At 38.7% G+C, this 20,763-nt stretch overlaps 1 protein-coding gene across 1 annotated transcript; it reads left to right on the top strand.

Moving 5' to 3' along the window:
* The first annotated feature begins 1,937 nt into the window (after positions 1 to 1,937).
* Positions 1,938 to 20,538, top strand: NTS (neurotensin). Its single transcript, XM_052774672.1, has 4 exons — positions 1,938 to 2,173; positions 6,304 to 6,365; positions 12,368 to 12,592; positions 14,632 to 20,538. The coding sequence occupies exons 1-4, from the start codon at positions 2,113 to 2,115 to the stop codon at positions 14,776 to 14,778; spliced, it is 495 nt and encodes a 164-aa protein (XP_052630632.1). The 5' UTR covers positions 1,938 to 2,112; the 3' UTR covers positions 14,779 to 20,538.
* The last annotated feature ends 225 nt before the right edge of the window (positions 20,539 to 20,763 follow it).

The following is a 20,763-nucleotide window of genomic DNA, read 5'->3' as shown; positions in this document are numbered from 1 at the left end:
TGGGGTGGGTGGGGAAAAGGTGAAACCAGAGCAATGATAAAAAATATTATGGTCCATAACATACCATACATTCATCCTCTTGAAATCACTAATCATTAGTATCTCAGCATAAAAAAAAAAAAAAAAGGAACAATTAGGTGATCACAGATTTTAATGGCAGGAAAAATGGCAATTACTCTCTTCCTGAGGAAAAAATAAAACTTCATTCCTATAAATTCCGGTTACATAAGAATATGGGCAATTACACTATTGAAGAAATCTGTGACAGAGAGTAGGCACTGGAAAATATCTATGAAATATGATTCTCATTCATAGAGCTTTCTGAACTGCAGAACACCCACAGAGCAAAATCAGCTGCAGATTGGTCTTTCCACATCACGGAAATAATAGAAAATAGGACTAGAGGGGAGCGTGAGTGGCTATCTCATCTAACCTCCGTGCTAAGGCAGATGAGCGATAGCTGAAACTTTCTGGCAGACTAGCACAGCCCATACAATGTGATAAGGGCGTTTTGGGGGTTTTGCTGGTTTGTTTGTTTGTTTTTAAATTCTCTCTTAGTAGGATAGAAATATGTGTTCCCAACTGTATGCAAAAATCCGTGTTCTTAAAACATCTAATACCACCGGAACGCACCCAACTTTATTTCTGCGTATATTTATTTGACCATAAGCCAAAACAACATTCACATTTCAATTTTGTTGTGCTGCAAAAGTTGATTCAGGGAAGAAGGAATTCAGTTAATTAAACTTTTCTCACCGGGTGTTCCTCGTGGCAGGATTTTGAAAATTCTGCCTGTTTTCTCATCTGCGGCATCTATTCAGTCTCACAGATAGGCACAGGGGGGGCGGGAGGGTAGCAGCACCCGCCACTGCTCTTTGCATTTTAAAGGAAACTTTTCTGCAGTGAAGAAAACCTCCACGCTGGCAGCATCTCCCATTCGCGGAGTGCCTTCCTGCTATGGGTGGCATGTGTATCCGTCCTTCAGTGTATTCAGAGCTCAGAATGTTCCGCATTGTAGTATCTGCGTTCAACAGATGGAGCATTTGTCTGTATCTGAGGGGAAAAAAGCACAGTAAAAGCAGGAGCGCGGTGGAGGCTGATGCGAGTCCTCAGCTTTACACACACGTACATACTCCCACGTTGAAGATTACCCTGCCCTGCCCCCCGCTTTTGGGGCATTTCCTCGGGTGCCCGGCGGCTTTTACTGGCTCTGGAGCTCTGGATGCTGTCCGCGGAGCCCAGTCTTTGCTGGTCCTTGAGGAAAGCTACCTGTTGTAAAATTCAACCGGGAAAAGTACACGTGAAGGGAAACCAGAGCCGCCGGCGTAGGGCAAGCGCTCTTCGCGAGTAACGGGGAGTCTCGCCGGGGCGGGTGTCACAATTTTTTGCGCATCTGTGAAAAACCTCTATCAAGTGACTTTCCCGTTATCTTCCTCTAGCTCTCACTCTCTCCCACAGGCGACTTTTTTTTTTTTTTTTCCTTCTGCTACCCATGCCCGATGTCCCCTCCCCCCCCCCGCCCATCCCCGGTTTAACACCCGTGTCCCTGCCCGGTATGACACCCGTGACCCTTGTGCTGTTCTCTCCCCGTTTTTTCCCCCAGGCTGCAGGTAGGAAAAGGTAAAACCGAAGACAGCGTTCCGCGCAGTGCCGCGGCCGACCCGCGGCCGTTTCCCGCCCCAAACCCGGGGGGCCGAGCGACTCCGCTAACTTTTTTTTTTTTACCTATTATTATTTTTTTAATACTACTACTAATAAAGAATTATTTATGGGGACAGCTCCCTGGGGGGAAACGCCCGGCCCCTCCCCACCGCCGCGCGCCCCGCGGGGCTCCGCGTGCGTCAGGCGGCGAGTGGCGTCAGCGCTGGCGGGCGGGGAGGGGGCACCCGCCCCCGGGGGGGGTGAGGGAGGGAACTTCATCAGGAGGCGATGGCGGCACCGCCGTGACATCACCCCGCGGCTTATATAGTTGGGGAAGGGTCCGGGTCCCCCGTCTTGGTGCCAGCGCGAGTGCTGAGGGGGCGCGGGGTCTCTGTGTCTGTCTGTCTGTCTGTCTCTCCGTCTCTCCCCAGGATTTATGGACTTTACTTTCTAGAGGGCGGCGCGGCAAGGATGAGAGCCCAGCTGGTGTGCGTGGTGCTGCTGGCTTTGGCCTCCTGCAGCCTCTGCTCAGGTAAGTCCCGTCGACCCCCAGGGCGGGCTGAGCGCTCGCCGCCCGCCGCCGAAGTCCCCCGGACGCCCGGATCCGCGGAACGGAGGTGAAGTCGTTTCGGGCCACCGCGGCTCTAGGCGGCGGCGCGCCGAGGAGCTGGCCGGGTGAACGGGGCTTGCGGCCGGCGTCGGGTTTTGTAGGAGTCCCGTAACTTTCTGCCTTCAGAGAAACCGCTCCTCCGGGCAGCATCCTGCCATGGCGGTTAGCGGAGACTAGGCATTGCAAAGATGAATCAGTGCAGACCGTCTGCCTGATTACGCTGCCGCGTTGGTGATTGATTGTATACCAGGTATTTCCTAACCGTCACGGAAATTGTAGTTTCTGCAACTCGCGTGCGTGGCTGCCGTGATCCCAATCAGCACGGATATCAATGCGCTTTAGTCACTTTTTAGTGACAGAAGTGCAATTTTTGTGTTCGGGGGAAAAAAATGCTAGCATCTGATCTGAAATTATGACAAAAAAATGCTGAATCAGGTGTAGGTCACACAATAGGAAGGTTAATGTAAGCGCATTTCTGCTCCACGAGGACCATACATTAAAATGCATTGCCTGCTCCTTTGCAAAATGACACAGCTAAGTGTGTGTCATTTATGCCCTAAGTTTATGACCAAAAATAGGTATGGTGGCGGTGAGACAGGTGTACGCACCCAGACATGAAGCAGAATGGGCTTCAAAATCCAATCTTAACTACCTTGCAAATTACTTGAATTTTTAACGCCACAAAATTTACAGAGTAAATCTACAAGTAGCTTCATTTATTCAGCTTCAGTATTCAGCAGGACTCAGAATTCCTAATTCTCACTTCAGATGAAAGTTTCCAATTTGTATTCCCCTGCAGAAGAAAAATGTAAACCACATAATACCTGCAATTTATCACAGTTTAAACATAGTCATATCATAGAGAACTGGTGATCTTAGTGACAAGGCTTAATATTTCTTATTTTCTCCCTGTATATTTGAAGCTTTTTAAACAAATACTTGGCTAGTATTTTCAGTGAGGCAGTTTCAAATTCAACTGTTTGTAGAGCCTGAATGAAAGCCCATTAAAGTAAAAAACTTCAGTGGAAATTAAAATAGGCTTATAAAAAAAAAAACCCCAGAAACAAAATTGTATATGTTAACTGACATGATGGTTTATTTCCTTGAAAATTTGAAATTATATTTCAATGAGAAATGCCATGGAGAAGCTTGTGTGGAGGGGCCAAATCAGTTTTAACTACTATGGACAGTTAATGTCATAAAGAAAACAATCATTCATTTTAATATTCTTTTGAAAATGTTTGCCCTCAGGGGAAAGTGTGTACCTGTAGATTGTAACTGTTCCTGTAGAATGTGAATATCTGAATAGAAGCTATATTTCTTGTCAATAAGAAGTGAATCAAGAGGACATCAAACTGTATGAATTTCCCTCTGATTTGAACAATAATGTGTAACCAGACTTTTTATACACTGCTTTCTGAGAGTCTGCTCTTTTTATGCTTTTATTCCTCATCTGTCTCTTTCATTCCTGAATTACCTGGATGTGCTCCCTTCTCCTCCTCCAAGCCTTGCTTTATTCTTCACTTGAGGAATCTTGACCAGCCTCCTAAATAATATCCTCCAGACTTATTTTCTCAATCAAAATGAGAAATAATAATACCTCAATACCTACTTATCTTCAACGTCTGCAGCTATCTTCCAACCTCGATGGTGTGGAAGCTGTCTTCCATCCTCTATAGAATCTAAAAACCAGGTGCTAACCAGACACCACAACTTTCATTGTCCTCAGCTGGTACGACCCAGGACATCACAAATCATGATGCTGTCATGCATCTCACCCATTCACAGAAGCTGCTGCTATCATTAGTAGAAATTCAGCTGAGGTGATCCTGTGCTGCCGGCAGAACTTTGGCTAATGGTAAAACGGTTAGGAGATTAGGTAACACTGACAACCAGTAGCGCTGAAAGGGCTGAAAGGCATTAAGTTGGAGATTAGTTGCTGGTGACTTGCTGTAATATTGATCTACAAACCAGTCTTATTGAACATTTTCAATAACAACTTCAATGCAAAAAGTAGGAATGAATGAATGAATGTAGTGTGCTGGTAATGCAAAGGTGAACAGGAGCATCACTACAGAGGAAGATCGGCATAACGCCCAGAAGTGTTTGATGACCTGAATAATAGAAACGGGCAGCAGTGCAACAGTACAAAATGCAGCAGCTTAGGAAATAACAGAAGTTCCTATTAAAAGCTCCTTTTAACAGAAGCACAGCTGTTGGAAACGTGTGAGGGGATAAAAGACTTGGTCATATTATCTGACCTAATTTTTTTGAATGAGATACTAAAGTTTTTCAGCCATGAAAGACAAACAAAATCAAAAAATGTGTAAGAGAGCTACTTCCTGTAGCTAATGGTAAGCATTAAGGTGGTTAAGTACTGAGGCTTCTGATCCAAACTGTACTATGCTGTGCTGCCTTGAGATCACATCAGGCACAGAGGAGGGCCGCTCTGATGAGCTGGGGAATACAAGGCTATTACAGGAGAGGAGAATAGAAGAGAGTCTAATAGCTCTGGGCATAGCCTTTCAATGAAGTATTTATGGGATTTCCAGGGGAATGGTTTGTGTCCAAAAGGCACAGTGATCTTGCATTTGTTTGCTAATCACTCTGTAAGCACACCCTAAAAATCTAAGCTGGGAAGGGCTGTGATTGCTCTCAAAAAATACATGAGTTGGGTAAATATTACAAATAGAAAGGTATAATTTATAATGAAGGAAGTTATATGCAAACCATTAATAAATTTGTGATTAGAAATAAATTAGGCTTGAAATTAGAAGACGGTGACTAACCATTGATAGTTTGGAAGAATGCCCCAGAGAAGAAACATAGTGGTGGTGGTGGTGAGATCTTGTTACTAAGATTGAACATGATTGATTTTTAAGAGCATTGTAATGGTTGGCTTCCTGTGCTAGCAGAAATCTGTGACTGATTAGCACACATTTGTATAAAAGGTCCCTTACAGTGTCGTGTTCTGTGAATGGTAGTGACACAACCTGGTGATGATCCCTGAAGTGAAGGCATAGGCAGAATCATCCACAGATTCTGTGGTAGGGTGTTACATGCCAACAGCATTGATCATTTTAATGGAAGTAAGATATCACTTATATGAATATGGTGCAGATTTTTGTTTAGCTTGGTTTTAAATATAAGTAACCATATTGTTTGGCTCTGGACTGCTGGTATTCAAGGAAAGCTAAAAGCCATGTGGAACTTTATTTCGCCTGAAGACTTAACTGATTTCTGTATACATCTCATCTTTGAGCTGTGATTGCTGCTACATTTTCAAGACACCAGTTCTTCCTTGTCATTCTGTGCAGCACAAAGCAGAAAAGTTTGTGGGTGTTTTCTCTTTCTACAGCAATTTTTACCCTATTCACCAAATCACAGGTCTTGCAAGTCTGCTGAGCTATCAAAGGTCAATTAAATTCATAAAGAAAATCCTAAGACTTTCAGTCAGAATACTTTCTTTTGGTATATGTATTGTCAAGAGCTTGTATCACAAACTGGTCAAGCTCAATTCCCTCATATCAGTAAAAATACTCGTAATTTAACCAAGAATAATCAAGACTAAATCTTGTCAAGTAATCATAACTGCCATTCACCTAAATACTTAGCTGCTACTTAAATAAATATTGTTTGAAAATAAATATCCAAAATCTTCTTCCAAAGTAAGCAGAGGTGACAGTGATTATGAAAATCATACCGATTTTGAATGAAGAATCTTGCAGCAGTGTTGTTTACTGAAAGGGCTGCAGATTAGTGGGCCTGTCTACCAGTGAACTGAGATTAATGAATCGTTTCATTCACTTCAATAAGCTTGATCAAGCTTTAAAAAGGTAGTAAGTATCCATTTTAACAGAATGTTGCAGTTACCTGAAGACTCCTCACAGTCTCTCTAGACCACTTTGCTGTGTTCTTAGATAAGTTGCTTGTTTTCATGTTTGTTTGTTTGTTTTTCAGAATTCATTGATATATCTAAATTCTGTATGCTGAATTGTAATGTCCATGATTTATGATGAAACAATAAGCATATGTTTCTGGTTTATTCCCAGATTCAGAAGAGGAAATGAAAGCGTTAGAAGCAGATTTATTGACCAATATGTACACATCAAAGGTAATTATTTTTCCTCTTTTAGTTGATGGGTAGGGAGCAAATGAATTCTCATTACAAACCCAGAAGTCTTTGCACAAAGTAATAACCTACGGTCTAGACTGAAAAGTTCAGTGCTAGACATTACTTTGGTGCAAGATTTTCTCCAGTTCAAAGGAAATTTAAAGGTGTTGATGTGACACACTAAAAGTGCTCCTTGCTCGTAACACTGGTACTTTCATTAAACTGTCAAAACTGTGTTATGTGCAGAGATGTAAATTTATATGAGGAAATGTGTTTCCAATAGGATTATGCCTGATGAAAGCTAAATTAACCTTGAGTCAAATCTGTAAGTGCTATTTTTATGCAGAACTTTTCCTATTGCATATAGAACTAAGACAGTCATAAAGCAAAAACTGTTAATACATATGCTGATTTTGGTTTAGGAATTCAATCATAGTGTTAGTACAGGAACATGGGGACATGACTGTGAAAATATTAATCTGATAAATGACACTTCCTTGACAAGTTGCCAGACTGTGAGCAATGTACATGTTATTTAATAAAAATAGACAAAATTTCAGTTCCAATCTCATACTGGCAAGGTGAAGCAGCAAGTGTTGCACATATGTATTGAACAGGCTGATAGAAAAACACTTTCTCAACACTGTTATTTACCATGAATGATCTAAGAAATATATATGTCTAATATTTCTTCAGCAACATACTAAAGAACAAACCCTGAAACAAATGCCATGGGCTTAAGGTTGAATGTTTTAATTCTTTGTTCTAATGAAGTTCAAGTGGTGCTTAAATTCAATGGAAATTAAAATAATGAGTGAAAAATTTCCCCCAAAAAAGAATTTCATAAGCCATTGACTAGTTGAAGGTTAAGGACAAAACCAGCCTGGAAGACTTCCGTATTTACTGTATTTGCTTATATGTGAGCTATTTCACAGGATCCTTTGAATAGACTAGAATAAGAAATGAAGCCAGAAAATACATTGTTTTGATCTGGTCTGGCAGTTCGTAGGTTCCCATGTTCTTTACTGGCATGGTAATTAACCTTAGATGTGGAATAAACCTGTTTGCCACTCGCTTTTCTAGGGTACAGAAAGATTTAATAGATATTCTTTTCCTGAGATGAATTTAAATGTAGGAGGCTGACAAAAATAGTTCATTCTGTGTGTGACAAAGCATAGTATGCCCTGGGAGGAAACCCTGCAGCTATTGGTATTTCTGCTACTGACTTTAGTGGAACTGTGAACCGAACTGCCACTTCCATCTTTTCCTCCCTCTCAGCACAGAGCACAGTCTCAGGTAACTAAAAATGCACAAATAGAGTGCACCAGTTGATAGGTAATGATGTTTGCCGTAATACTCTTATATGTTGTTTTACATCATGTAGCTTGCTATTCAATTTTCCTCATGGTATATACCATAAGGCAAGTGACACCTGAAGTTGACAGAAGCAGTAGATGCATGGTGGAGACTTTGCTTTATTTCTACATTATACTGCCTTAAATTTCCGTCTAAAATTCATTACTGAAATGACAAATTCTGTTGTCCTCTGTTAGCTTTTAACCCTCATTAGAACAAAAGTATGGTTCTGGTGTCAGAGACAAATTTGAGGATGATATATGTAATAACTGTCTTGTATTGTGCCTGAGATCTGGTTCCAGTTCAGGGCAATTACTGTTAAATTGCATTAGCCGTCTTTGACACTGACTTGGTAATAAGCAGCAAGGGAAAGCTCATATCTAAAAATGCAGCAAAGTGGATTATCACTTGTGGTTCTAGTATTTGACAGAAAAAAATCTTCCTAAGTAGGCACTTATGAAGTAGAGTATCAAGACTACAGCTAGGATTTAAGCACACACCTTTTGGAACATTCTGTCCAGCATCTACTGGCCCTTTTCAAACTGCTCTTTAAAGTCATCTATATGCTGAATCACTCTCCGTCTTTAAAGAAGTATGTCCATGCTTATTACAACCTGTCTTCAACATTTTATACAGTTTATCCCCTTCCCTGCTGTTACATCTCAAAGAAGATACAGGGATCACACGAGTCCCTAAAATGCTTTATTTGTCTTTCCTCTAACATAAAATCCAAAGACCCATTTGGAAGATCTGGTAAGACAACTCAACCTGAAGTGTCACAAATACACGGACAGTTATCTGCTGTCTCTCTTTTGTATCAAATAGATAGCTCTATTCCCAGCTTCCTAAATGCTTGCCTGAAACCACCACTTGCATGAAGAATGTCCTGAACTCAAACAAGATTTGAGATGACGTTAGTTAAAGAAAAAGAAAAAAAAAGGGTTTCCTTGAAGAATATATCATCACTAGCATATACTCCACCTTTGGGATCCCCACTCACATTAATTTTCCGAAGTCTTAGACCCTCTGAGCTTCCTACTGTTCTAGGATGCCTATTGCTGACTGTATGTGCCCAGACAGTTCAGACTCCTTGTCAGAGGCAGACGAGGTTCCAGCTGCCTGGGAGTTACTGACTTCCTGACTCAGTCATCACATAAAAGTTCATTACATTTACAGGCATTAGTCTATACCATGGAAGAACTTCCGCTGTAACAGAACTCAATACCATATCTGCTTAAAGACTGAGAGTATTTTTATTATTTCTGCAGTTACATTCTGAACAAAATTCAACTACTGTTCAGAAAAGGAACCGTAGAGATCCTACATTACTTCAGGTTTTACTTGGTTCTGAATTTGTTTTTCATCTGCTTTCACTAGATAAAGACAAGAATATAAAAAGCAGAGAATTGAAATTTCTTTTTCTAAAAAAAAAAAAATTAGCATTCAGGAGGTATGCATTATAATGGAAGAAGTTATCTTAAACAAACTATCAGGGGTATCATTCAACCAGAAATGGAAAGAAAAAGATACCATGTAAGTTACAAACTTGGGATTCTCTTTAATCTTTCATAGGACAAGCCTGTTGTCAAAGAATGAAATATTCTCAAGCTCCTTTCAGTTTCTTAGATGTTTCAAAATTCTCTTTCAAGATATATGAGGTGTGCAAAGCCATGTATCTGAGTCTTACTTCAGAAGCAAGTTCAACAATGGAAATGCATACATCATACTCACTTCAGCATTAATAACTTTTAAATTCTAGCTCATACTGCAGTGTCTTTTGTTCCTTCAAATCACTCCCAGATATTTTTCAAGTTAATCGTAAAAAAATTAGTTCCATCTTGGCAGGTACGGGTTCCTTGATCTCTTGTGTAGGTGTTTTCCAAAACATGTCTTGAGCAACTGTAGTTGGTATTGCTTAGACCTCTGTGGAAAATATATCACACATTGGAAATGCACCTGAACATTTGGGTTATGGTCATCTTAAACTGTATTTTCACACATTCCTTTAGGATAACTGCCTCAGAGATTTCCCATAACCTATAAAACAAAGCTGTCTGATTGTAATGCTTGCTGTAATAGCGGAGTAGAGAAGTAACATGACTGCTCTGTTCAGTGACTGGACATGACCTGGAGAGCTCCATGTTCAGTTAAAAAACATATTTCACTCTTGACTGAAGTTCTTAATATTTTCTAGTCTCATTCTATGAACTGGCAGCAGTATAAGTCAGAAGCAGGTGTACGCAAGTAAAAATACTTCGAGGTGATATATGTGTGGTATTAATAGGAATTAGACTCCCTTAACAAATGAAGTATGTTTGCAGACAGGACTGCAAAAATTTTTTCTCCTAACCTCGTAAGTAGCAGCTAAGACCAATTTCAGTATTTTACTGCAATTTAAGTATTTTACTAATAATACAGAGGAAAGTTCCTTTAAACATAGACATGCATCAGGCTAACATGAAGTAGTAACTTTAGATCAAAAAGATTCTATAAATTATGCAAGAAGGCATAAGAAATTTCCCTCTCCTTTCCTCTTCTCTTCTGTTCCCATTCAGTGGAATATTTTAGTTTTTTTTAACTCAGAACTCTCACTTGCTCATGTAGCATTGCCCCTAGATTTTATTCTTCATTGCAATTTAGCTACTGTAGTTGCTAGCTCACATTTCTTTCATATACCCAGGAGAAAGAAGTGTGCTGCCAAAGCCTCCTCATTTGTCATGGAAAGTTCTGTATTTTTATATTTCTCAAATATTTTAAAAGAGACCAAAGAAGATTTTGAAATTGCAGTGGACAGTTGCTCTTTTTGCTAGTTTAACTTCTGTTAATTAAATTAGACATTCTGCAAAGCAGTTAATTTTTGTTTGGAACCTGTCACAACTTTTCAAATAATTCGACAGACTAATTAAGGCACCTAGATGGGACAACAGATGAGCTCAAAGTAAACAATGCAGAACCAATTTCAAGCTTCTGAATAAGATACAAGATTTGTTTTCTTCTTAGCCTCAAAACAAAATACTCTTTTTTTTTTTTTTTTCCTTGAGCCCTGTCAGGAATCTGAGAACACATGGTGGTTTTATTAAAGGGCTAAATTATTCTCATTTTGAAAGGGATGCATATACCAGATATATATTGGAGTAATGATTATGGCCAAAAGAGAATTTTTTTGTAACTAATGCTAATAGTGATGCCAGCTTTTCTTGTTTCTTCCTCACTCCTCTCCATTTTCTTTCCTTTCCCTCAAAAAATAGTGAAGTGTGGTGAATATGCATAAATCTTGCGTACAGTGTCCCTTTGTTAGGAAGGTGCTTTAAAGAAACAACAGATTATGTGATTACCTAATGCTCAGCTAAGTAGGCACTGCATCCACACTCTTAATTAATGCTGTCAGTATGTGAAAGGCAATGTCTGTGTTAATGTAATAACTATATTTAACTTTGCACATCCAGGAAAAGAAGCAACTACATTTCAGTTCATAGGTCAAGTGTAATCTTAACGTGCACAGCAAGGAAGCCCTTGCCAGTAATAAATAGGAATTTGCTATTTGGCTTTTGATTGGAGATTGCTGTGTCACCAGTTCTAGTTTAAGGAGACTAATTTCTATACTCACCACTAAAAGGAATACAATTTGAAAGAAGTAATTAATAGTGGGAGAACCAAGAAAGCGGCAAAGACGTGAAAAGCAGTGAATGAGGTAGGAATTAGGTTTTTCACTTACTTTTTTTTCTATTGACAATCAAAACGAAAGAAGACTACTGCCACAACTGCTTGGAAAGAACAGTACCAGTAGTAAAGTAAAGGTTATTTTCCTCAACATATTTTAAAAGGTTGTAAAAGTTAAATAGCTCCTAAATCATGCAAGATACTGGAGCAAGCAAAATTTGAGACAAACCATGGTGAAATTTCTCTATTTCTGTCTTACTGTAACATCTCTGAACAGGTTCATTGTGGACCACCTAAATACAGTTGGTCTGAGTTTTTCAGTCCAGTTACCAAATCAGGAATATATTGCACAGCTCTGTTTCATCTTTGCTCCATCTTCATCTAAGCCTGTAGATCGATTCACATCTCCCAGGCTCATGACTCTCCAGCCTCCAAAACTCCTGGGGCTTACAGTTTCCATAACTTCAGACCCAGCCTCATCAGACAGCTTGCCCTGAAGCAGGGACTCCGTTCCTTTTCTCAGGGAATTTTGAAATGACTGGTATTTGTTCTGAACTGGAGAGGAGCGTCTAGTTAACCACAGGCATCCACCTTGGATTCTAGCACTGGGAATTTATCCAGTGGGTTTGACTCATTGTCCTGATTTACACCTGTGAATTTATATTATATTAATTTCCATCTGTGTTTTTGTTTGCACCTGTGCAGAATGACTATGAAATGCTGCCATTCTGGTTTGGTAGCAGTTTAGTTTTTCATCATGTATGTCTACCTGGGGGGTAAGGCTGTGGGGAAGCAGACTTGGTGTGTTTAGTAAATGAGTTGTCCTGATTTCAGCACTCTCTAATTATTGTCTAAAAGTTGAGCAGAGGAAAAGTACTTCAAACACACAAACTTGTTCCTACCGAAATGTTTGAATGTCACACATTATTACTAAAAAACAAAACAAAAATAGCAACATGTTAAATAGTGGGTATTTGTATTTTCAGATTAACAGAGCAAAACTTCCTTACTGGAAAATGACCCTGCTAAATGTCTGCAATCTTCTCAACAACATGAACAACCAAGTGGGGGAAACAGTAGAAGCAGATGAAGAGGATCTGGTTTCAGGAAGACAGTTTCCTGCTGCTCTGGATGGCTTCAGCTTGGAAGCAATGCTGACAGTATATCAACTCCAAAAAGTCTGCCACAGCAGAGCCTTTCAGCATTGGGAGGTAAAACAAACTGTCTCAAATGCATGTATCAACTGCTATTAAATTCTCAGGCTCTGTTCGTAGTGATGTTTTAAAATCCATATCTATATGACCCCTGTCACATTGCCTGAGCTTTCCTTCGCTTTTTTATATTCTCTAATACCTCTAATATGCCTCTTATTGAAACAGTTGTGAATTAATATAGTTTGTGATGAGCTGAGTGTCTGTTTTTTATAATGACCCATGGATAAATGAGAACTGTTCTTAACTACATACTTTCTCCACTCTTTGTGGCCATTCCAAGGAACCAAACACATGAAAGTGAGCTCTATGCCAGAACACAAAATTAGTATCTGCTTCACAGACGTGAAGTTACTGCAGATTTATTGAGGCATAACTAAATATAGGCAGAGTTTCTGAAAACCTTTTCAAGGCCCTATGGCAAACTGGATTCAAAATGCATGGACACATGCCCATGTGTACATGTAATTTTACCAGGTACTCTGGGCTTCTTGTCATTGCTAGGAACTCTTGCTTCTCCACACCTAAAGAGGGCCCTGGAAGTTGACATGATGATTGTATTAGGTTTGCTGCTCTTAAATAGTGATTGTTTATAGTCCATTTGTGATATTTATCTTAGTGCAATGATCACAGAGGCACACTGGGCACAATCCACTTGTGTTGTTACATATTACACTAAAAGCTGCTTTGCACAGTGAAAAAAGATATCTCAGCGTCACTACCCACTTTCCAGTAAACCCAGTTTCTTCAGCTGTCACAGGTTCGTGGACAGTCTGGCTGAACCTTGATCTTCTTTTGTTAGCTGAATCACAGCCCTGTATTTGCAGGCTTATTCTCAATCCTTTATATTAGCTGGGATGGTCCATACAAAGACTGTAACATCATTGAGAGCCAGAATTTTCTGAGGACTCTGTCCAGCAGTACGTTTATTGCTGAAAAGGAGCTACCATAGAACTGAGTCTGTGTGATAGCCCATATGACTTAATCACAGTTTCTTACTCTGCAGTTGCATCAGCTCTTGTGGTGGTCAGGAATCATCACTCCTAGCAATATTGCATGTGAAATGGAAATAAAATATTCCCTTTTCAGCTTAGGAAGTGCAGAGTTTTACAAGACACAAGAAAAGACGAAGGGATAGAGCCGCAGGGAGAAGGATTGAAGAAGGCTTGAAATAAACAATTTGTGTAATGAAAGAAGTTCTTGTGATCTTATTCATCCAAGATTGACTCCAAAGGCTGTTGAAACCATGAGAGTCTTTCCATTCATTTCAATAGAATTTAGATGAGCACTCATTTATTAAGTAATTAAGTGAGTAACAGACTTTGATTGCTTAGGGAAATACTGAGGTGAGTATAAAAATGTTTTTAGTTTAATGCCTTTCAGCCAGACAGTAGGACTGTACTTGACCATGGAAGAACATGGTGAGAGATGGATGAAATCTTAACAGATAAAGCAAGAACAAATTTGAACAAAATACTTTAAAAACTCCAAGTAAAACTCAAAACACAGTTATATAAGAGATTTTGATTGACAAAATTTTGGCTTTCTTGTGCTTTATTTCATTTCTTATTTGTTTATTACACATGTTGATTTTTTAGCTGTAGGAAGTTGCAGATAAAAATATTGCTCAAAAGCTGAAACCAGCAAGCAGTGGGTGTTTTAGGAGGTGTTTAGCCTAAAGGAGTGATTACAGAGTGACAATCATTAGGAAGTTTTCAGACAATTTGAGTTTCAGTCCAAGGAGGACATACATACCAGCTTTTCTCTCTAGTGAAAACCAATGATCTCATTTGTTTCAATGGAATTTAAATATCGCCTCTGTAGGATTCAGCTCATCTTCAGCCTGATCTTAGTTTTGTGTCTTGAGTTTTGGGCTTTTTTGTTTTTCTTCCTTTTTTTAAAAAAATCCGCAACTATTATGGTAAAGATTTTTCTTGGTGGCAGATGTTAAAATAAAGTTTTATAAAACTTTCTAGGAATTGATAATCTTCATTACCAAAAAAAGCTGATAACGTTGTGTCTCTTCTTGCATCCTACAGTTACTTCAGCAAGATGCTTTTGATCTAGAGAACTCAAGCCAAGACAAGGAAATAATGAAAAGAAAAAACCCCTATATTCTGAAACGGCAGCTACATGTGAACAAAGCTAGAAGACCATACATACTCAAGAGAAGTTCATATTACTGATGCAGCAGAAGAAAACAATGTATATTTAGTTTATAGGTAACTGTGCGTTATGGTTATCTTATTTAAATCTAAAATCATACTTGTGTGAAAATATACTATGGAAAATCATCAAGATGATAACATAACTGTGTCTTTTTTGCAATTGCTGTTTCTTGATTGTGATTTTTTCCTACTTGAGATTAATTGGACCAATACATTTGCAAATAAATCTAGTTTCTAAGCATGATGTATTGTACAAAACTGAGATTTCAACATATTTCCAACAATATTGTAGTCTTTTCCTATTTTATAAAGCACACCAACATACACCAAGCAAATTGATATTGTCCATAAACCCTACTGAGAATCTTACAATTTCTTAATGCAACACCTCAAAAATATGTGCTTGCAGATTTTTGTATAATACACTCTTCAGAACTGCCACAACATTTTATACGTTGGCCAGCTTAATTTATTAGGGATTAGGTCTAAGGAAGGAAGGAAATACTATCAGCTAACTATTAAACGGCAATTTCAAAATTCATATTTTAAATTGCCTGCTTGTAAAAGAATTTTAAGTTCTTGACTCCTAACTTGCCACTGAAGAGTCATAACTTAAGAGAACAGTACATAAAAGAGACTTTAACAAAGTACACTAGTGACAACAAACCCAGATGTGCTTCAGAGTCTTGTGTATCACCGAGTAAATAAGGAAAACAGATTATTAAATCAGTAAAAGAATTTACAGTGTTTACCTAATCTATGAATGCTCAGGAAAAAAAAAATAAAGACAAAATTAAAAGCTTATTCATGCTCCTGTGCTGTCACTGTTAAAGTCAAAATAATAATCTGGTTATATGAGAAACTTGGGAGAAATATTTGAAAGAAGAATTAAAGTTAGAACATTTTAAACTTAAAAGGCATTTCCTTTCCCTCCCTCTACAAATTTGTAATAACAACAGGCAGTTTCAGGGGTTAAAGTCAATCTTGGAAGCTGACGGAGAGGGAAGCTCCCAGCATGGAAAATACTGATTTCAAGCCGTGAGGAGTCAAGTGCCACCTGAAACGTACACATTTTCCAGCTCTGTGTCTGTGAAGTGTACATGGGACTCAGGATCTCAATGATCCTGGGTTCCAGTCTGGAGGAAAACAGTTTGAAAGAACTGGTGGTCACAACAATAGTCAAAATAGAAGGATAGTCCAAGACCCATGAAGCCTGGATGCTCAGACCCAGAGGCAAAAAATGGAACAGACGCTGCTTTTGAAAACCTACCTGTTTTCTGTTTGAGGTATTTCCTCAGAGCAATGCTGTTCCAAGAAACTGCCAGAAAAAAAACACTCAGAGAACTTCCAAATCCTCTCACAGGTCAAATTTTCTGTCAATTATTAAACATACACAGGGATATGCATGGAAAAAACATACCCATACCAATGGTTATACCAAGTTTGTTACATGGGGAGGGATGTTTTTTTTACAGTAAAATGTGTTTTCACTGTATTAAAGCTAATTATATTTCCTTTTCTCACTGTAAATGTTATTAATCAGTTTATTTGAATAAATAGCCACTAAATGCATGCACTCACAAGATATAACAGCATACACTAATTACTATAATAATCGTTATGACTTGAATACAGCAAAGCACTTAAGGACATTTGGTCTGTGTTTTAAATGCGTAATGCACTTAAGGGCTTTGCTTGAATAAGGTTCTAGTAGATTCATACCCTTTATTTTTTTATGAAGCTGTCGCAGAATTAGACTGGAGACTCAGTATGCTCTCAAGTGGCTAAGAAAGATCACTCTTTTTCAACATACTTACAAGCTTCCCAGTCCTATTATGAACACTTTAAATTCTAAATTACCTGTTGGTAATAACAAAGCAGAACAGAGTTTGTCCCCAAATTCACTGCTAGCAATGTATGAGGAAAAAAGAAAAGAAACTTCAAATCGCTATTTCATGGGGAACACAGAAGAATAAGACAAAAAAAAATAGGTTGCCATGATATTTTTCTCTTGTGTTCAGTTTAAGAGTGTAAGAATTAAAAAAAAAAGTAGGGTAAGGTAACGTGGTTGTCATCTGATAGAGAATGTTAACATTTTCGAAAACAAAAGCACCCTTCCGTGTTTCATTTTGGAGGTGATTTGGATATTCAGGGTGATGGCAGAGGACCTCAAATGATGATGATTAACCGTCCCACCCTCATCTAGTGCTCCACACTCAAGTGGGACTGACCCTGTGCCTGCGTGCTTGTTCCTTGCAGTGCGGAGTTAACAGATTAGCCAGACTGACTGGCTGAAAATGGCTTAAAATAACCCATTTCCTTTCCGAACGCTGTGAATCCACACAGGGTCAGCTACTGTGTGTCACTGGAGGAGGCAGAGCTTAAAAGTACGGCAGGAGTTGTTCCCTTAGCCTCTGATGGAGGTGTGCAGGGAGCTGTCGGAGGAATGTCATCCAGAGTGACAGACAGTCCTAACTGGAGGAGGAAACAATATCCGTAATTGTAACACGGTCAGTAAAGATATAAAAGCCAATGCTGGCATTTCAGCTTATTGGTCATCGGTGAAAAGCAAGCATAGCAGCATTAAAACAATAGAAAAACCACTTACACCGTACAATTAAGCCAGCTACACAGAGCTGTTAAGGGATATTTTGATGTCTGGGGGACCCTTATTTTCCTGAAATCTCTCACTTCTAGCTGTTGCTACCTCCTGATGACTTCACTGCTGTGGAGTTGCAGCCTTTCTTTAGCCCTCCTTTTTGGATGATGGCAGCAAAAAAATAGGCAGGCTTATGCACATTTGTCTCTATTTTGCGCATTCTTTCAGTGGGATCCTCAGGGTACCTGCCTTGGCCCTAGCTGTGCATTGCCTGCAAAATCAATGCTGTATTTGCAGCAGAAATGGGTGCTGAAAAGTTCAAGCCAGAAGACGCCCTCACAATATGTAAAGATTTGTAAATTCAGACAGCTTTTTTTTTCTTCTCTTTTCTTTTCTTTTTTTTCTGCAGCTCACAATTGCCCTAAGTTTAAAAATGGTTTTTTTTGAAAACTATTAACTCAGATTGCTACCTTGGCTTAAAGAACTGCCTCTTGATATGGACAATTTTGTTTTATAAAGGCAATTACTGGGACATTTGCTGTCTGTCTCTGCAGAGGAGCCCATTTTTCCTACATATTCCATTGCTGATGTTTTTACGAAGTTCACAGATGAATAATTATACCAATTACTCAGAAACTTTATACTTAATTATTTCTTATACACCTAAAATATTGGATATTGTCATACAGAGCAATTGCAGAAACCTCTCAGTTATTTCTAAGGTAGAATTAAATGTAACTGAGATTTAATTTGATTTTATATATTTTCAATAGTTATCATCCATAATCTTGGAAATGCCCTATACAAGAAAAGTAAAACATAGAGAAATGAATAATTTTATCATCTCTGAAGCATATATTTGTTAGTTTTTCTTTAAAAGAAACATTAAAAATAAATAGTTACTGTTCTCAAAGTTAAATGTGGTCATAAAATAAGTCTTCAGCTTTCTCGAGTCTTGCTTGTGGTATATTACAAAATTTGCTGTTTTCTGTCTTTTCTATTATAAGTCTAAACTTTGTTCTATGTTTTAGGTAAGAGTTTAATGGTTGTGGTGTGAACAGAGTGGATGAAATGTGGAGTTTGCAGATTAAAAGAGATTTAATTTTGCGAGGTATGATTGTGGCTCTGCCTCATACCCTACTCTTAACTAACACACAATGGAGGTGTGATAATTTGGTCTTGATCTTTACTCTTTTTCCCCAAGATTAGTTATCAGTTTGCACTATGCGGTATCAAATTGAAGATGCAAGCCACCACTATAATACTTGAGCATAGGAGGGCAGAAAGAGAAGCAGGTTCTTCTGGATTTCCCCAATGTTCCAGATGGATCATTGATGTTCACCACATCCAAAATATTGGACTGACTGAAGGCAGCCATAAAACAAGAGTTGCAGAGAAGCTGCAAAATAAAATATACTGACTTCTGTAGCATAACAATAGAGTCAGAACTTGTACCTTGTCTGGGAAGCAAAGAAAGTGGAGGGAGAGGTTGATCTTCACAAGGAACCTGGAGAATGAGGTTTTCTTTGCTACCAGATTCAAGCGTTCAAAAGTTGTGAGTGAGGCTACAAAAACCTGCAAATACATAAATAGATAGATAGATAGATAGATAACTAGCCCTGACATCTAAATAAAGTAATAAATAGATGTCAATTGGTTTTTATTTCCCTCCATTTACTGGACTGCCAGGGAGCATCTGAATCACATTTTTAAGTTTTTGCAACAAGAGAGGCTAAACCATATTTGTTTGGTTTTATTCATTGCTACTGAAAATTGACATTCTCATCCAATGTCTTGAATCCAGCAGGTGTCACATTAAGACACACAAAAGCACGGTGTTGATGATCAGATTTCAAATCCTGCCAGATCCAGGATACTTGGGTGGGTCTGACAGACCCAATAATCAGACAGTGGACTAGAAAGAGCTTTGTGGTACCTCATTAGCAGGCAAGCTTCGGCTGGCCGAACGACTTCTCTGAGGTGGCAATATGGGGAAATGGCATGGGAGCCACCCAGGAACTGTTGGAAGGGCGTCAGCTGGTAAGAAACATAAAGCCGCAGGAGCTGTTAGTTGCCCAACTAAGACTTGCTTTTTCCAAGCAGATGAGAGCATACAGCTGTTGTCTCAGGAGACTCCTCGCATCCCCTCATGCAGAAGGAGAAGAGAGGATTATACATAACTACACTTGAATTACCAAGGAATAGCGTTTGTCTGTTTGAGCTCCCAGTGGGTCAAGTACCAGTCTGTTTTGGCTCAGAAGTTACAGTGCAGTATTAGGCTGGAACCATTTTCTATTTTACTCTTGAAGTTCAGTGGTAGGAATCTTTTGCAGGATGTGTTTCTCTTACGTGTACGTAAGGGGCTTCTCAGGTAGTCTACACATTGCTTTCACAAATGCCTGCCAGCAGCCTGAGGACCTCTGTCCAGACGCAGTGTCTAAGCTGCTTAACAAAGCGTGAACAGTGTGTGAGTGAAAAACTGCTGAGTTTGTACGTCAGTGAATCTGATCCTGGGCATAGACTGGAAACATCCTAAAAGACAAGCTTGACATCATTATTGCAGCTTTTTCTGATTCATTATTTAAAAATCCAAGCTGCATAACAGATTTTTGTAATCCACTATTTTAGAATTTAAGATTCCTCTCCCCTAAATATTTAACTCAAAGTTTAAAATAAATGTGTACACACAAAAAAAAAGAAAAAGAAAAAAAAAATAGTATGTGCTATATTGTGCATTATTTTCTTAAAAAAAGTTGTCACAGAGCAATATGACATGGGAATCATTTTGTCTGGAATAAATGGTGTGGTTCCTCCAAAATTTTTTTCAAAACCATATTGTTTGTATATATTTAAAGACAAATGTTCCCAGAATCTAATGTTTTAGAGCCTTTTATTAGGATGCAAACAACAATTTAGTTGATCCAATGAATAATCTCTACGGTTAAAAAACAATCCTCCTCCTCAAAAAAAATAAAATTAAGGATTTCCTATTTTATAGCAGGTATAGAGAAGGTCTTAGAAATAGTTTACTTAATAGCTCTTGCATGAATTAAATCTCTTGGTTATTTTTGTGTACTACCAAATCTTTAGGGTAGTTGTATAACCCATATATTGCAGTTGTTGTGTTTTGATATCTTATTTAATGATCTTTTAAATAAAGAGCTGTTTGGAACAGACAACATGCCTTTTGTTCTGTTCAAAAAGAAGGAATCAAAAAAATAACACCACATGGAGCAAAGGTATGTGTGTATGTACCCACGAATGAAGAGTTTATTCTGAATTATTCTGAATTTTACAGAAAATAAAGTATAACTTATGGGGATATTTAACAGCAGAATACTATGGTACTTTTGCTGTTTGCTGCAGAAATAGACAATAACAACACAAATTTCTAAACGATTTTC

Source organism: Harpia harpyja, chromosome 23 (genome assembly GCF_026419915.1).
Source record: "Harpia harpyja isolate bHarHar1 chromosome 23, bHarHar1 primary haplotype, whole genome shotgun sequence".
NCBI lineage: Eukaryota > Metazoa > Chordata > Aves > Accipitriformes > Accipitridae > Harpia > Harpia harpyja.
Note: the sequence above shows the minus strand (reverse complement) of the source record. Positions and strands in the feature narration are given on the sequence as shown.

What these genes read in the sequence shown, in the direction of transcription:
- NTS (XM_052774672.1), top strand. Translation starts at nt 2,113, where the DNA reads ATGAGAGCCCAGCTGGTGTGCGTGGTGCTGCTGGCTTTGGCCTCCTGC. An exon ending in CCAATATGTACACATCAAAG is followed by an intron (nt 6,366 to 12,367) that starts GTAATTATTTTT and finishes TTGTATTTTCAG; the next exon opens with ATTAACAGAGCAAAACTTCC. An exon ending in GAGCCTTTCAGCATTGGGAG is followed by an intron (nt 12,593 to 14,631) that starts GTAAAACAAACT and finishes TGCATCCTACAG; the next exon opens with TTACTTCAGCAAGATGCTTT.